The 17,666-nt window shown below is 40.7% G+C and overlaps 1 protein-coding gene across 2 annotated transcripts; it reads right to left on the reverse strand.

Annotated features, from left to right (window-relative positions):
* Nucleotides 1-12,888: 12,888 nt before the first annotated feature.
* Nucleotides 12,889-17,614, reverse strand: LOC308201017 (UPF0235 protein C15orf40). Of its 2 annotated transcripts, none has more exons than XM_080607732.1 (4): nt 17,457-17,614; nt 17,266-17,389; nt 15,812-15,939; nt 12,889-13,761 (listed from the first exon to the last, which is right to left on the reverse strand). In XM_080607732.1, exons 1-4 carry the CDS (start codon nt 17,529-17,531, stop codon nt 13,669-13,671), a joined length of 420 nt encoding a protein of 139 aa, XP_080463858.1. In that variant the 5' UTR covers nt 17,532-17,614; the 3' UTR covers nt 12,889-13,668. The 2 variants fall into 2 exon arrangements, with proteins under 2 accessions (XP_080463858.1, XP_080463859.1); XM_080607733.1 differs by having other exon boundaries at nt 17,490-17,586.
* Nucleotides 17,615-17,666: the final 52 nt, after the last annotated feature.

Below are 17,666 nucleotides of genomic sequence, written 5' to 3' on the forward strand. Positions count from 1 at the left end.
GCCTTTCTGGACCTCACCAGCAGGATTTTAGTTTTTAAGAGACAAAATGGATTTAGTGCTAGCTAATAAAAGATCAGCCTAATTCTGCTTCCCTCCATACCTGCATTAGATATATTCTTATTACTGGCCTACATTTTTTTCTTTCTTTCTTTTTTTTTTTTTTCTTCTCCAGTCCTATGCTCTTTTTACTCTTCCTCCTATCATTCCACAGGCATCATCAGGCTATTCTATGTCAGATATCCATTTTACCAGTTCCTTTTATTCTTGAATGCTCTTGAAGATAAGACCTTGTAAAGGTACTGTAAAATTTGAAAAAGACAGCTTTGCCACAGTGCCAGTCATTCTACGTGAACTAAAAAGGAAGTTAAAAGGCAAGGATGTTTTCAAAGACAGAACCAGATGTGTTAATTCCCAACTCGGCTACTACCACTTTTAATGATTTTGTGTCTCAATTTCCCATCTGTAAAACAGTGGTTAAGTCTGCTCTGTTTCCCTCCTCTCTGCTATGCATTTCAGCTACAAGTCTCCTAGGCAGGGGCCGTTCCATTTAAAGTATAGTTATGGTGTACAACAATCTCAGCTGGGTCTGTACATCCCGGTAAGAGGCACTAGGAATGGTCTGGTGGATGAATCGATCTATTTTCTGATCATTATTTTTTAAAAAACAAAACAAAAACACGTGATAAACGCTATGCAGGCAGGGCCAATTTAAACACTGCCTTTATTTCTCTACGGAGTTACATAGCACACTATTTACATGTGCACAGCTGGGATGCTGGGGCCGAGCAAGCTCTCAAAGCCAGACCTACACTAAAACAATCTAACTCCTATGGGTGTAATAGAAAAATGCTTAAAAAATATAAGCAGTATAAAGACAGCATCATCATAGCTAGTAGGTATGGATAGTCCAATCTGACAGTTAGCACTGAATTCAACCGAGGTGAATTAAAAATGAGGGGGCAGTCTATGCAAACCTGATTACACATCAATAACATTTGTGCTGGTTACTGTATTGAATGTACTATTCATTTACATCTAATTGATTTCAGAAACATTTACTCTCTTGTGCATACACACCATATAATCACAGTAAGAGTAAAATTCCGACCTCATGGAAGTATTACAGCACTTTTTTTTTTTTTTTTTTTTTTTTTAATCAAGCTGTTTTACACCTACAGCAAAGGAAGAGGAAAGAAAATACAGTGGGGAAAGAGGAGGAGTGGAAGTCAACTAAGATGGAAGAGGGAATGCACCGGTGCAGGCAAAGGAAAAAAAGTCTTCCTCCGAAAGAGTCTATTGAAAGGTCAAAGAGAGAGTTCTTAGAATCTGAGGAGATGAAATCATTTCACTGAAGGTAAAATGCAAAGCTGCTTAAAAGCCATTTGTGACTGATGAGAATTGGAAGACAAAGATGGCATCACAATCTCTTGGCAAGAAAATTCTTCCAGATGGCATCTCTTTCTCATTAATGCTCTGGGGGAGGATCCTAGACAGCCCAGCAGGTCCCGTCGTGACTTTGGATTCGAAGCCGTCCACAAACTCAGCTGCTCTTTGGCTCAACTCCACTTCTGCTGCACATGCGTGTGGCATGCAGCAGTGCTACAGGACATTAGCTGATGAATGAAATTAACTGCCTATTTTTACCTCTTCAGATCACACCTCCCAACTCTGTTCTAAAAGGCAGAAACCTGCCCATAACCATGTCTCCCACCCTGTGGCTTGGACGGGGAACCTTCTCAAGCTCTCCAGGTTTTCTACTGTTAGTACAGAAACCTTAAGGATTGCTAGAAAACACTGCGATCTTTAGCATAAAGAAAGGAAACATTACCAGGTGAAGGTCAACTCATTTTTTGAATTCATGCCTCCCAAAGTGGGCATCAAGATGATCAAAACTTCTATGCTGAATTAAGACCATACTGAATGCCTGCATCTTGGCTTCACTTGGCAAAATCAGAGCAAGGCTTTAAACAGGTCTCTAAATGGAAAATTATATACACGAAGAGCAACGAAGTGTCAGCACTACCTGGTTACTTACAGACTGGACCAAAGGCACTTTACTCAGAGTAAGCCGACACACCTAAAATATCTGTGGTATGCTTGTACATGAGGCTATGGATGTGCTCCTTTGGTTTAAAGCAGACTTGTAACAAATTAGAAACAAGATCAGATGCAATGGAAATAGGACACTAAGGAAAAAATGCAAAATGCAAAAATTTTGTCTTAGACTAACTAAAACAGTTCCACTCAACCCGTGCAAACCTATGGGCAGAGCAGTTCTTCAGGGGGTACAGCTACCTACTCAGGGCCTTCCAGGCCCCTTGCCAGTAAGAGCCAGTCCCACACAACCAGCACATGCAGCCCTTACATTTTTTTTTTTTCCTGAAGGTATGCAACCCTTCACACTTGCACAGAGAAACATAAGCAAAAAAATAACCTTTATTGCTACATTACACTAATCAACATTACGGCCTTCAATGCTAAAGAGCTCTTTATGTTGTGAAAAAGATTCATCAGCGGCACCCTGCAGAACACCCTTAGCGTGAGCATGCCACCCACTGCAGCTAGGCCTATCCAGACTGCCTGAAGCATTTTTGGGTTCTTATTTAGACAGGAGGAGCTCCAGTTGCACTGAAAACTGCTGAACTTTCCTGATGAAAAGCTTTTGTCCCTATCACCAGCCTCTTTGATGTCCCCAACTGTCCCCAACAGAACATTTGTATTTTTTCCCCTCCAGTCTAATTGTAGATGAATTGAGGGACAGACTTCCATACTTCCCTCTGGAAATTCTCCTGTAAGCCTGCTGGAGCTCCTTGCCTATCCCTTCTACCTGAACTCTGCCTGAAGTACGTGACCTCTTCCTCTACACTGTTCGTCATCAGCTCTGAATTTGCTACTTTGGGTCAGATTCCTTGTGGAATGGTGTGGGGCAGTGACTTGGTATTTTTGTCTGTGCCACACCCAGCCCATTTAGGGATCCCAGCTGAGTTCAGGAGAATCCAGGACCCTTACAGTGCCAAGCACCTACAGAAATCTCTACTGAGCGAGCTCCCATACAATTGCTCATCAGAAACCCAAGGAGAGTTTAATATGGCAATCTCTCACTGCACAAGAGTGGCTCAGTTTCAACAACTGAAAGGAGGTTATTTAACAACAGAAAATGACTGTATGTACCAAAAAGTCATTTACACATCACTAGGATTTGTCTGGATTAACACAGAGAGCAACGGACAATGCTACAGACCTCAAGCAAGCGAAGGGTCAAAAGGTAGAATTTATTTGAATTCCTACAGATTAAGCTGCTAAATAAAACACATTCTTTCCTGTGACCATAACAGATATAAATATATAGGAGCAGTCAGTCCCCGGCTGCATGCTGGGAACCTAAACAAACGTTATAACGCATGAAGGATCTTGTGCATGTAACATCTGCACCGCGACTGCGGTGGGGAGCGCCACGCTGGGCCCGTGCTGCTCCTGAGCCTGGCAGTGCCTCGCTCGTCCCCGTGACATTGCCGGCCCGCAGGCAGGGCTGCAGAGCGCACAACGTGGTAACAGGGCTGAGTATCTGCAGGCGGATGATAAACTGCAGCTTCCCATGCAGGAACAGCAAGGACTTCTATTTTAACCAGCAAAACACTGATCTGGAGATGGGATATCATTTAATGCAGTAAATTGTTTACTTGGTTTCCACGCCTTACTCAGTTTCCATGTCAAATTAACACATCACATCAGGTGAAGGCGAGCACGCCGTCCTGAATATTGATACAGGCCAGAATGCAATTCCAGTAAAAATTAGTTTAAGTCCTTTCCATTGGCCTTGTCAGCAAACTTCACGGTGCACAAGACAAAGAGGAGGTAAAGGAATAAAACAGAATCAAACACAATATACTTAACATATTGGGAACAATTAAAATGGGCATTTTAATTAACCTCTGTAACCTTCTAGGAGCTTTCAAATTTATATGGTAAATGATAATGATTTCAACAAAAAGCATTTTTGTTCCTCTGTGAAAGGTATTAGTAGGAAATTGAAAAGCTGCAGGAAAATGAAATTGCATTTTTCACATTTGTTATGAGCCTGCTCTAACTGTGCCACAGGAGAGGTATTTAATCATGCCCCACTCCTTGCTTTTGGATGCTCTCTTCCTATTTGGGTTGGAAGGATACGTATTATAGGGTCATTAACCAAAGTCATGTACATCATCTCTCCCTCACAAATCAACACCAGAAACACTGCAACAGCCACAGAGCCACTGTATAATCAGGGCCCAATGCAGGCTCTGCGGCTCATACAAGACCAAGTGGACAGACTAAACTACCCCAAAGAAACCTTTTTCCCTCCCAAAGAAAGGGCTAAGGCCTTGCAGCTGCTGGAAGACTTCTTAGAGCTGTCTTATGTGCAAACAACAGAACCTGCCCACACAACTCTGGTCCCACAAGGACCCTGGCACCTAAAGTCTTAGCCCTACCAATCTCATTACCTGGTTTCTAGATGGATGGTGCACTTACCCCCTGTATTTACACACAGTTTTAAGCATGTGACAAGAGCTTTGCACTCTGAACACGTTATGAAAGAAGATGAGAGACAAATACCACATTGCACTGGCTTATACAAGTCACGACGGCAGTACTGAGCACAGCTGCACGGAACAAAGGGCTGGGTCACAGAATCATTTCATACAATGTTTTCACATCAGTACACTCCACAACATTTTTAAATAGAGTCATACCCCTGGCTGCACAAATTCATAAAGCAATCAGATGCCATGGTGAGAGGTATATAAAAGGCTTCCTTTCTTCATAGTTACATTCTTGCCTCTGTGCACTAAATGCAGTATCTCTGACTACTAAATGCAGTGAGATGCAACGTACTTCCAAAAATCACGGAAAACTAATTTTGAGACTGAGCTGATTCTGCTTAGTTTCTCCCACATAAACTTGTCTTTTATATGGCATACTTTGTCCTTAACACACAGGGGTTGATCAATGCCTCAGCATTTTGGAAATTATTTCAGGATGGTCTTTTTGCTATAAAAGACATGCACAGAAATACAGTGCCTGGCTTACTGAAGAAAACTGAGCAACATTTCATCTCCTTCAAGGAGTCTCATGATCTACTTTCTTACTTTTGTCATTATTATTTAATGGTATTATAATTACTGTAAGCCTCTAGTGTTTAGAATAACCACAAAACAAATACAACCTTGATTATGCTCTTATTATTATTTGTATTACAGTGGCAATTAGAGACTTGAGCTTTACCCAAGGAAAAGAGGAATGTGCATCTCCAAGAACCTGCATCTAATCCATAATGAGAATTACAAATAAGAAAAGATTAGGGGAAAAGGACAAAACACAGAGGTTGCTATACCTAGATTACATGCTCTTATTGTCTTATTTTAGAGGCTTAACATTCTTCTTTGGAAAAGATTCTGTCCCTCATGAAACTGGACAAAAATATAATCAGCAGTCCTAGCCCCTAAAATTGGCTCACATCTTATTGTTTAGTACATGTTCTTCCTTACAATGCTGAAATACATCTCGTTCTCCCCCGCTGCCAGTTCTAGGTTCACAACGGTCTTGATAGCTTATTGTCTGCTGCCAAACCTGCTGTCAGTCATGCTTTTTTGTTGCAACTAAGTCGTCACAGATTTATTTACCCTTTAAAACTGTGGGCTGTATTTATCCTCTAAAACTGAACAGGCATGTAGCAGAAGACCAAAGACTCCTTTGTGGAGAAAGCTTTTCAATGTGGAAGAGGCAAAGATGGGTGCCACTTCTGCTTGACGCTGTTCACAGGCAGTAAAGCAAAAGAAAACAAGTGCTTGATTCACCCTCTCACATACTACACTGTTGAATGAGCCAGTTAATCAGAAGACCTGATTTCACCATTCTTAAGTGATTTCACTTAAACCTTGACATGTCTTCCCCTTTTGGTATTTGTTCTCTTTCAACAGTGGAAATTAACACAGCAGAGGCGCTAGGTCTAAAATTCAGACTTGATGATTGGTACGAATTTCTCTGAGTTCAAATTTCTCTTCCAATTAAGTCTAACGCTTTCCTGACAGAGAAAAAGAATGGAGTGTCTCATCTGGAAGCAATTTTAAAGACAGTCCACAGTTATCATCCCCCTGCAGAGCAAACTCGCACCGTAGCCACTAACCTGAATGAGCTCTTCTGGCACCAGCTCCTCCCACCGCAAGAGGCTGGAGGCTGGCTCGCAGGGCTGCCAATTTAGCATGACGAAAACCTGTGGGAGCCTTCGCTTTACTTTGGAGGAAGCTCTGCAGATGAGGTAAGACCCCAGGAGTTGCAGTTGGCTGACTCTGGTGTCGTGGGGATGCGCCAGCCTCTCGGAGTAATTACAAATTGTTAGTCCCGACTTGCTGCGAAGGATAATAGTTCAGTCACCAAAAAGAAAAAAATACTGCCAGACTGTAGCTGCCTTTGTAGAATCCATTTACTTAAATGAGATGAAAAGGCAGAACAGATGAACTAGTTATAATCAGCACACAGACTTTTCCATCTAAATTTGTATTTTAACTCACACGTCTCTAAATAACAATAGCACCAGTAGATGCTCTTTCTATATTACACATGGATATGGCCCTTGCGTGGATCTATGATTTCAGAAGATGAATCTTTCCTTCCTGAAAAAAAATCAGTTTGGCATTTAAGGGCTCACAATTCACACTAAAAGAGCCATAGGCAATAGCCTTTTCCCATCTAGATTCATAGATTGTAAGTAAAAAAATAACTGTGAAAGATGGGGCAAATTATGTTGCAAATTATTAGATTTACGGTCTTTGAAAACACGACAAGGAAGGTATTACTCTTCTGACAGTTTTTTCCCATTTTGACTTGACTGCTAAACAGCAGAGCAGATGCTATAAAACATTTGGAGCCCATCACATCGTTTATTCTGTGCATGCTTCTCCCCAGCAGAGCTTAGGACATGTAGCAAATGCTTCCAACAAGCCAAAAAAATTGCTAATAGTTCAATAAATGACCTTTGAATAATGTAAATTATTCTCTATTCTCCCCTCCCTACCATGTTTTCTCTTCTTCATTTTCTGATTTGAGAAGTTTGCCCGTTACTCAGCCCCAGGAATCAAGCAAACAGGTACTGTTTCTCCAGAGTCTAATCAAGGTACCTCCCCACGGACACCTGAGGGACAAAGCCTAGAACACAGCATGGAAATAGCTAAGATCTGAAAATGAACTAACAAAATTTGTTTATTTAAATTTGTAATCCCAGGCATGTAAAGCTTGAAGCACTTCACTACATTATTTCCCAGGTAAAAGACTGAGTAGGTCCACTGGAGTGAGCAGAAATCATACGCAGCTGAGAGACCAAAGGTTTTCTATATAAGTTGTTAAACATTCTTCATAAAACACATCTTTAATGGAACTTTTCTTAACAGCCTTGTGATATAAACAGTGGTGCAAGAAAAAACATTCCTTGTGTAAGTTTATCTTCCAGAAGATTAAAGAAAAAATACTTTCAAATTCACATGTGTGATGACAACTCCAATAAAGCTGGCAGAAAGGCTTACAGCGAGCTTTGGCATTGCATGTTCTTCTGGTCTTGTTTCCCTAAATGCATAATATGTATGCCAACACCTCCATGGACAGTTTTACTTCACTTATTTTTTGCAGATTTAGGGTTTATACAGGCTTATATACTTTATAGACTACTGAAGAAAAATATGTTTAATTAGATCTTACACCTTCTCTACTTTCACACACCCAGACATTTGGAAGACTAGTCTTGCTACACATACACAACGTAATGACAGCTATTGTCAAATTAGTGTTTTCAGATGCTCTAATTTCCCATTTATCCCTTCCCAGAAATATCACCTAGTGCTTCATTAAATAAAGACTTTACTTTTTTTTTTTTTAATTCTAGCTGATAAGTGACAGCAATCACAGCTAAAAGAAGTCTGACAGTCTGAGAATATCATTATGAGCTGATCATCTTTTAAAAGTATTTGACCAAAAAGCTCTTGGATCTGCTTTGGTAGCTGAACTAAGTGTGGAAGTGACTGAGCAGAATCAGACGTCCTAATTAAGTAAAATTAGTCAAGTACAATTGGCCTGGCTGGTCCCCTCTATGTATTAACACTGATGTTCAGACATTGATGAGCTTAATCAGGATTTTCAAACAAAAAGAAAAAAAATTAAAAAAACACTCATGAACCTAGCAGGTTTATTAGGAACAGATTGCATTTTCGCTGTCAAAAGGCAGCAAAGAATCAGCTGAAATACTGAAGAAAATTCTCTGTTCATAAGCGCATCCTAATAGCTAATAGCAATCTTTCCTCATAGCACGCACATGACCTCAGATATGTGCTAGCTGATTGCTGTCAGATTTACTGAAGACAAAAGGAGACATTTTATTAAAGGGCAAATGCCAAGAGGCTACACAGAGCTGCTACAGGGTTTCACTAGAAGGGACAGGTTTGCCCTCTGATTGCAAAGATTATATCGCTAGGGCTTTTTTCCCCTTCCACAATGAATGCATCTCAAAGTGCTGTCAAGCCCAAGAAATGAAGAAAAAACAAAATACTGTAGCAGCTAAGGAGATAAGTGTCAGCAACAATGCTGATGTAACAAATAAAGAGCAGAAACAACCCCAGGGAGGCTGGTCCTGCTAGAAGGCACTTACCTGAAGCACCAGCAGCAGAAGTGAACGTGAGAGGGCAGCAAGAGGGCATGTGGACTCAAGGGATGGCAGGCAGGCAGCTGCTTGAGCAAGGCTGGTGATATTGCTACCAAGTTTACCCCACAGACCTTCTGAGCATCAGAAAAAAAGCAATAAACTTTGTAGATTTTGAAACAATCTACTGGAAAGGGCACCAGAAAAAAGTTACGTAGAAATATCTAATTTTATAAAATTCATAAAATTTGACTTGCCAATGCCCCCTTCAGAGAGATGGGCACTACGGAAGTCCTCATATGCATTTAGGGTTCTGATTTTTTTTCCCTTAAATTATGCCTTAATGCATCCTGCTTTGCAAGACACTGCAGCAACAACAGCTGGCCAAAGGAACAATGTGCTGCAGCCCTCCCAAGAGCACCACACACATGCTGGGTAATGGGAAAAAGGCAGCTTAATGACAATTATGCTGGAATTACAATTTGTAACTCCAGTTATTCTCTTAAGGCAGACTGCTTTATCTGAGCAGCACAACGTGAAGCTTCGAGCTCATTTCAACACTCTTTTCTCCCTAAGTTAATGGCCAACTGTTCGCTTTACAGCACGTTTCGATAGTGACCAACTGCTATAGCAATACTCAACATATTTCACTTTCCCCGTGTCTTTAAACTCAGAAACTCAAAATATTATTTAAATGACATTCCAAAACCTGAGCCTCGAGCTGCAGTAAGATGGTATGGTAGACTACTCTAGCTTTCCCAACTCTTGAGACAATAAATAAAAACTAATAAATGCAGTATTTATAGAGGAAAGCAAAATTCTTCATGGCTTACTAACAATTACTTGAAAAACTATACATAAAGGACTAGGAAGAAATGAATTCCAGTACCTTAGAGAAGCAGCAGACTCCTCCTTTCAGGCAAGTATTTCATTTCTTCAGCAGATTTTTGACTGTTTATTGTGCCTTGGTTACATTAACAGCACTTTAGAAAGGCTGCTGCACTCGGGGCAGAGAGTAACGGAGATAGGCTTTACATGCAGGTACAGCACCGTGTTCCCAGGAGCCAGGGGAGCACATTTTCATACTAGCTAATATGGCAGTGAATCATCCTCCTGAGATAAAGGCTAAAAACATTAAGACAGGAATATAGCAGGCTGGAATTAAGGGGAGAGAAAAAAAAGGGATTCAGCTGGTGGAAGTTTACATATGCAAATAAACGATATGAGAAGGGAAATACTGAGAGGGCGATGTGAAGTAATGAGGAGAAAGAGCAGGTGTATCTATCTTCCTGGAGGCTGAAGGAAGGAAGATATTAAACGGTGCCTTCTGGTAAATCGCCACTGCCAGTTATTGACAAAGTTGTCAATTACACAGGATTATTTAGACTGATGATACAGGAAGAAATAGGGATTTAGAAACACATGGGACTAAAAGCAGTAATGGGGATGTGCTGCAGATGATAAATGGAGCGTATTGAAACGAAAAGAGCAAAGAGGCCAGTTTCAGAGGGTATAATTAAATATCCTTAATTAGCATATTAGAGTGCTGCAATGAAACATATACCTACTTTCAAAGTTGGATTTTAGAAAGTAAACATTAACTGAATGGAAGAAAGAGCAAGAATATTCTATGCCATAAGACTGCTTGACACAGAATATATTCAGATAACTTCTATTTTGCTAATGTTTAAATAACTCAATTATATAAAAAAAACACTGCCTGCCCACATCTATAACCACTAAGATATTAAATCACCATTACACAGATCTTACTGACATTGGTCAGACAATGCATTAGGAAAAGAGCACTGAGCTTGAATAAATAGTAGGATTTCAAGTCACGTTGCTTTAAGAATAAAAGACGTTCTTATGCACATAGATACAGTGGGGACCAACAAGCTAAAGGAGCTACTGCTTTATTAAAAATATATTCTGCTGAAAAGTTAGGGAATATTTACTACCATAATTTTCTAAATAGAATGGAAGATATTTCATTGTGTTCACCAAGAGAGTTGACGGCAAGGAGCTAGGCCCAAATCATGCTTTTGGCATTGACGTCTTGTTTGGTGATGCAAGACACTTACCTCTCTGTGCCATACATCAGCAATACCTTCCTGCCTCCCAGGCATGTCACAAGAATAAATATATCAATGACTATTATAGATATTATATTATAAATATAATTGGGAGACTACATGAAAACATCAGGACCCTCTGAAATAATTTTGGTTACTGGTATCAAACAAATTCTCTGTTCCCAGCATGTAAAGGCTTCATTTGCCACACTGCTCACTAGTCCACTGGGTCAATCTCGAGCAAGGCAAAGCACTGCTACCAGGATAACTGAATTTCCACTTCTCTGCTTCCATTGCCATTGCTTTTTCACATCTGCACTGAGGTCTCAACTAGTTAATGCCTTGAGCAACAGAAGTTAGGGCTTGAATATAGGCCACCGATATTATTTTTGTTTCCAGAGAAGCAATGCTAAAAAAATATAACTGCAACAACTCTCGAAAAAACACCTATGATGACTGAACAGGACAAACTGAAGTGAGTATCAAGTGCTGTATTAGAAACCAGACAAAAGAAAAAGAACTTGGCTTGGCTAAGAACAAAATCAGCTTTATATATGGGCCCCAACACACTCACAAACGCGACAGGAAGCAGAAATGCAAAAGAGAGGCGGGCACAGTGGCTGCCTACCCAAGGACTACTAACTTCCTAGCTGAATAGGACTCATCTTCTGATTGACAAGGGTGATGAATGTGACTGTGTCTGGCTCAGATTACATAAAAATGGCAGCATGATACACTGACAGCACCCTATTTGTCTTCATACCTTCAGTGCTTCGGAAGAAAAGATGCAGAATATTAGCTGAAGGAGTTTGGGAAAGGTAAAATCTCTGCAGCAGAAGCTGGCAAAGAGATTAGGCAGAACGCGTTGACAAGACATAGAAGGAACTGAAAGATTAAATTGGTCACTTTTGTAGACAATCATCACCAAAGGCTAATGTACCTCAGACACTGCACCTGCCTACCCACCTCCTACCTCAGTCAGGGTCTGAAGTCCTGGTAAAGTGTAATATGTTATTTCAATATAGAATATATGCCATGTCACACATGGTATCAGCTTCCTGGGAATTATTTATAATGGCTGTTGCAGCATCCATCTCCTACAGCTTATTAAAGCAGGATTGCACAATCTTTGGATTGTTGTGTCCCAGTCATAATAAACAGAAACTTGGGGAATAAGACAAAAACAAACAAACAACAACAAAAACAAACCCAATAACCAACCAAACACAAACACTTATTTTTTGCTTGTTCTGCCTTAATTCTTCTGCAGGACATGGTACCCCTCTGCTGGGCAAGAACAGATGCAACGCCAAGGAGCTACAAACCAGAGCTGACAGATCAGTAAACCGAAAGTGGTCCATATGGGCTGAAAGTGGTAAGGGAAGACGAGCAAGGCAATGTGTAGCTGGCCACAAGCCTGAGAACATAGGGAGTCCAGATACAAAACATAAAGCAAATACCAGTCACAATTTAGTCTTAGTTCCCTAAACACTGTCCAAACTACAGCATAACATTTTTGTAAAATCTGTGAAAATGAGTCACCTTGAAGTCTAAATAAAATTGTTGCAATATTTAGGATATCAGGAAGAAGAAGGAATTTGATAAAATGAGATTTTTGATCATGAAAAAATGATTTGTGAGCTATAAAGTCTGCACCATGTGACGCTAGTAAAGGAATTTAGCCCTAACTTTTACATCCATAAAATTTTTTTTTTTTTTACTTTAGGCATTAAATATATATACATATGTAAACATAAGTACTTGTAAAACATGACAAACATAGTAAAGATAAGAAATTCAGACATTAGTAGTGACTCAGATGAAAAAGCAAATTCCTGCCAGAGACATATGATATCACAAACATTTTTGGGAAATAGTTAAATCTTACTCTGGCCTCTGAAGAATGTTAAAAAGAAAAGTCAAATCATCTTATTGCCCTTAAGACTGGGGTATAGTTGCCCATTTTGTTTCAGATTTCTTGTTCAGTTCTGCCTGCTCAAATTCTGACTCTGCTCGATTTTCCATGGGTTGAGATACTAAGCAGTTTTAAACTGAGGAACGATCACAAAAAAGTTCTGTTTAAAAATAACAATCTACTATGTGGCATCTAGAAAACCATGTTTCTGTTAAAAATATAAACACAAAGCAAAGTTTGATAATATTTTTTGCCCCTTTTATTAAAAACAGTCATTACACTTGACATACATTTGGCAAAGCTTCCATCATTGTATCTCTGATTTTCAGGCAACCGATTGCAGGCTATTACAAAGTGACACTAGCAATGCAATTACTGGGTTTGGGGTCAGTGCTATAAACTTCAGATTTTGCTTCAGTTATTTTGTTGATTCTGTTTTTAGTTTGCCTGAGTGATGATCAAGAACAGTATATTGGCTCCAAATACATTTGTATTAGATGTACATATGTGAACATAGCGTAGAACTGCACCCTATACCCGCCACTAGATATCAAAGAGAACACTCTTCTAGGTCTTCACTGTCCAGATTGATTTATCATTTTGCACCACACTTCTTTTCACATTGTCCCAATGCCTTTGAAGCCTATCACTCCAAGCCTTTTGCTTGGTGAACCAAAGTTCGTTGCATTCAGAAACAATTTTCTTAAACAACTTTTTAGAGTCCATGCAAGATGACAAATTTTACTGACAGGAAACTCTCCAGAGGGGAAAAGGCCTGTGGTAGTAACAGAAGCCGATACAGAGCCTCAGTAAAGACAAGATTTTCTGAGCAAACCTACACATGCACAAACACTTCAGCTATACAGCAGCTATATTGACAAAGGGGAGGGGGGACAGAGAGTATCTTCTCCTTGTCATTATCCAAATTCTCAAAAGGACTAGATTTACATAAGAAAAACCATCAGTCCATTTACCAAGATGCATTACATTGTTCCATTTGCTGCTCTTGTTTTAGGTCAAGTGGAAGCTTCTTTTTTCAGTTTTTCTAGTATCTCATCTGGTGTCACTGATACCAAAATCTTCACCACTTTATCACGGGATTTACCACCCTGGTTCAGACACACACAAAAAATTATCTTGCAGAGAATCACCACCAAACACACATTGCCAAAAAGCTCATTGTGATGCCAATACGTCAGGTATTGAAAAATTATACAGGTATTGTTGAAAAAATAATTCTTAGAGTGTAGGCACGCAGAAATAACAGCAGTAAGACATGGTTCATCAGTGTCCTTTCTAGTTATTATAAAAGTGGAAAGCAATGCCTCATCTACTCTGCTTTTAAAATTGGATACAGCTCCCAGAGCATGCCCTGAATTTATGCCCTTTTTATAGGCATAAAAAGTAAGGAATGGTAAGTTTCCAAAATTCAGCTGTATCATCTAGAAGCAAGACTGCAACTGCATTTGCATTTTATTTTTTTAAAGTTACTGTATATAGTTGATAGATGTGGACTTTTAGATCTTTCTTTAACACTGTCTCCCACAAAGTATTAGTTACTCTTAAGCTGAATTCTCAGGGTGGTAATAGCAACAAAATGAAAATAGATTGCATTGTATATAACCTGTAAAATATTCAGATTAGTATGGCAGTTATTTTAAATATCGTTGACTTGTTTTTGTATTACTGACAAAATTGCTATTTTACATAGGAACTGGCAAATTTGTAATTTCATTTCATTTCGCCTGAAGCTACAACTTTGCCTGTATTCAGTAAAAACGTGAGAAACAAATATGTTGCATTTTAATCTGCGGCCTGACAAAAATCTTTAAAGATCCAAAAGGACATCCTGAATAAGGAAAATGTCTTAACACTGCTATACAGAAATATGGCATGAATTTTAAAATTAAAAATAGATTTTTGAAGCAGACTAGCCAGCTGATGATGAAAATCAAGCCCCTTGGGTAGAAATATTACCATATTTCCAAAGCCCTATTTTATACTGGATTGTTTCCCACTTGGATTAGTTTTGGTAGTGTTATCACTTATCATAAAACAAGTAGCACATAACAGAGAGCAAATAGTACAAAAATCACTCGGTGTGTACACCTAGCAGATCAGGATGGGAAATCTAAGTCACAGATAAAATACTGACTTTACCACAGTGCTTCACTGAGAACAAACAGTGGTTTGTGAAAAACAACACTAGCATGCAATTATTTGGACACTAGGTCAGATCAACTGCGTCAAGAAGGTCAGACAACACTGGCCCCTTTTATGCTCAACTCTGCTTAGCACTAATGAGAATAATCTAGTTAAACCTAAACGTCTCTTTAAGACAGGAAAGTGTTAATGTAAAATGTTGATTGAATTAAGGAATTTGCCCAGGAGTCAAGAAAACATGAACTAAGCCTTAGCATCTCTACCTTTCATCAAAGCAGTGCTCAATTCATTAATTGTATTCCATTTATTACCACTATCTTTTAACAGACTTCTACAGCTACATTAAACAAGCACAGAAAAATAAAAAGCACAGTTCTTCATTGTGCTCTCACGCTTACAAACTGTAAATTAACATGGTTGGAAAGACTGACATATGAGTTCAATGTGTTAATAAAACAAATTATTTATTCAGTGCAATGAATAATACAAACAGTTTCCACGTGCCAAGTCAACACATGCACGTTCTACTAGTACAGAGAAACTGTTAAGGCCCAGATAGAATGGATGTGTTTACAAATGCTTTTACTTATATGCAACAGTTACTTTTCAGAAATTTTTTACTCAAATACAGAAGTACCTTCAAAAAATGAATGCAAAGTTATGAATAAAATGCACATTTTTCTGCAAAGCACAAATTATGTGTATTGAGTTTGAAATGAAAACAAAAGAATCTTTAAGGGTCACAGAAAACATGAACTGCATAAATTTTTGAAAATATATCATGATAAGAAGTATTCTGACTACATACTCAAGCTGTGGTTCTTCTTATATTAGGTTTTTCCTCAATTAATCATTCCATTAACTCAAACACTTTTCAAGTGTCTTTTGGACTGAACTTGGAGAGTATCTCCAATGACTAACTCAGTGAATAACAATTCAGAATCTTGAATTTAAAATGCAGGAAGAGAAGACTGAAATAAAGAAAAAAAAAAGTACCTTTTCTAAAATAACTTCACTCTTCTTCACTTCTAGCACCTTAGAGAGGTAGCGACACAGCTCTGCATTTGCCTCCCCTTCTGACGGAGGTGCAGCAATAGCTACACCTACTGCCTCAGCTGTCACATCTAGAACAGATATTTTAAAGAGTTTATGCTCAGAACGCTCAAAATATCTAGGTATCATTTCCTAGAAATGAACACTTATGCTTTCAAAAGCATTTCAATTTACAAACAAATGAACTCCTAGATCAGCAGGTAACTCGGTATTTTTATACTTCACAAATTCCCTTAAGTTAACTGTCAGCCAGTATGAACAACGATAACTTTCCAGCACAAAGAACATCAAAGCCTTTAGACCCGTATCAGTCGGCAGCTAGGAATTTTTGGCTTTTACACTCTAGCAGTCGGGGCACTATGGTAATGTTCTCTCTGTATTGCCCATTCTGCTGCTGGTGTACTCCAGCTTGGCACTGTGCAGCATAATACAGATCGTATTAACCCCAACGTGCACAAAAAAAAAAGCATGAACAATAGGCTGGCCCCGAGATCTTTGCTATCATCACGTTTTCTCTGGCTCAATTGGCAGCACATCTAAGCGTGCTAATGTGTGCTCAGATTTTACTGACCACAAGTAAAACTCACCCAATTGATCAGTGTTTCTTGGATGTAATGACTGAAACGTGATATTCACATTCACATTCGCTTCTACTCTGCTCCAGCTTTTAGATTTAAACATTTTTATACCGTAACTATTATGGCCTAGAACTGCTTTTAGTTTTAATCCCTGCTGAAACAGCTGGAAAGAGAGCTCAGCATCGCTCTTCTTGGAGGGGGGAGGCACCCGGCAGGGAATAGGCCCCCTGCGTCAGGCTCACACCTATCAATGTAGAAACCTGCTCAGGTTTGTCCAGAGCACCCAGACTTGTAGCGAGGGAACAGATTGTGCGAGCTCCAACTTTTATAGCAGGAGGAAACCTCCACAAGCCCTTGGGATCCAAGCAGCTGGCGTAAAACTGAAGCGCTGTGCCCGTGCGTTTGAAGGGAAGACCGCAGAACCATTAAGGTTGGAAGAGCCCTTCAAGGCCATCTGGTTCGCGGTCCCTCCTTTCACAAATAAAATAAAATGGAGGCTTTTTTGTTGAGGATTCACAGCGCGAGCACGGGGCTGCCTGAGGGGCCGAGGGCTCCTCATGACTGTTCCTGTCTCCCCCAGGCGCAGGATGACGGTTACACGGCTACAGGGTTACACGGCTACAGGGTTACACGGCTACAGGGTTACACGGCTACAGGGTTACACGGCTACAGGGTTACACGGCTACAGGGTTACACGGCTACAGGGTTACACGGCTACACGGTTACACGGCTGCACGGTTACACGGCTGCACGCCGCCCGAGCCCACAGAGCCCCTGGGGCTCCCCCTGCCGAGCCCGCCCCGCCCGCCCGCAGCCCACCTGTGACGGCGCTGCAGCGCGCGCCGGGCTTGGCGCGAACCGTCACCCTCACGCCGCCCTCGGCCGCCACCACCGGCCCCGCGGCCAGCACCGGCCCCGCGGGCTCCTTCGCGGCTCCTCGGCCCTGAAAGAGAGAAACGCGCCGTCAGCGCGGGTACCGGCCCGGCCCGGCCCGGCCGCCCCGCACGCACCTTCCCGGGCATGGCCCCGCCAAGCCGCCGTACCGCCGCCAGCAGCACCGGGCGGAAGCCGCTGGGGCCCGGCATGGCTCCGCGCTGCCCTTCCGCCAGCACCGCCCGGCCCCGCCCCCGGCCCGGCAGGCACCGCCCCCGGCCCCACAGGGCCTGGCCCCAACGGGAAATTTCCAGGAAAGTCCCAGGAAATAAGAAAAATGAGGTGGG

This window comes from Anser brachyrhynchus, assembly GCF_964034855.1.
Source record: "Anser brachyrhynchus genome assembly, chromosome: 11".
NCBI lineage: Eukaryota > Metazoa > Chordata > Aves > Anseriformes > Anatidae > Anser > Anser brachyrhynchus.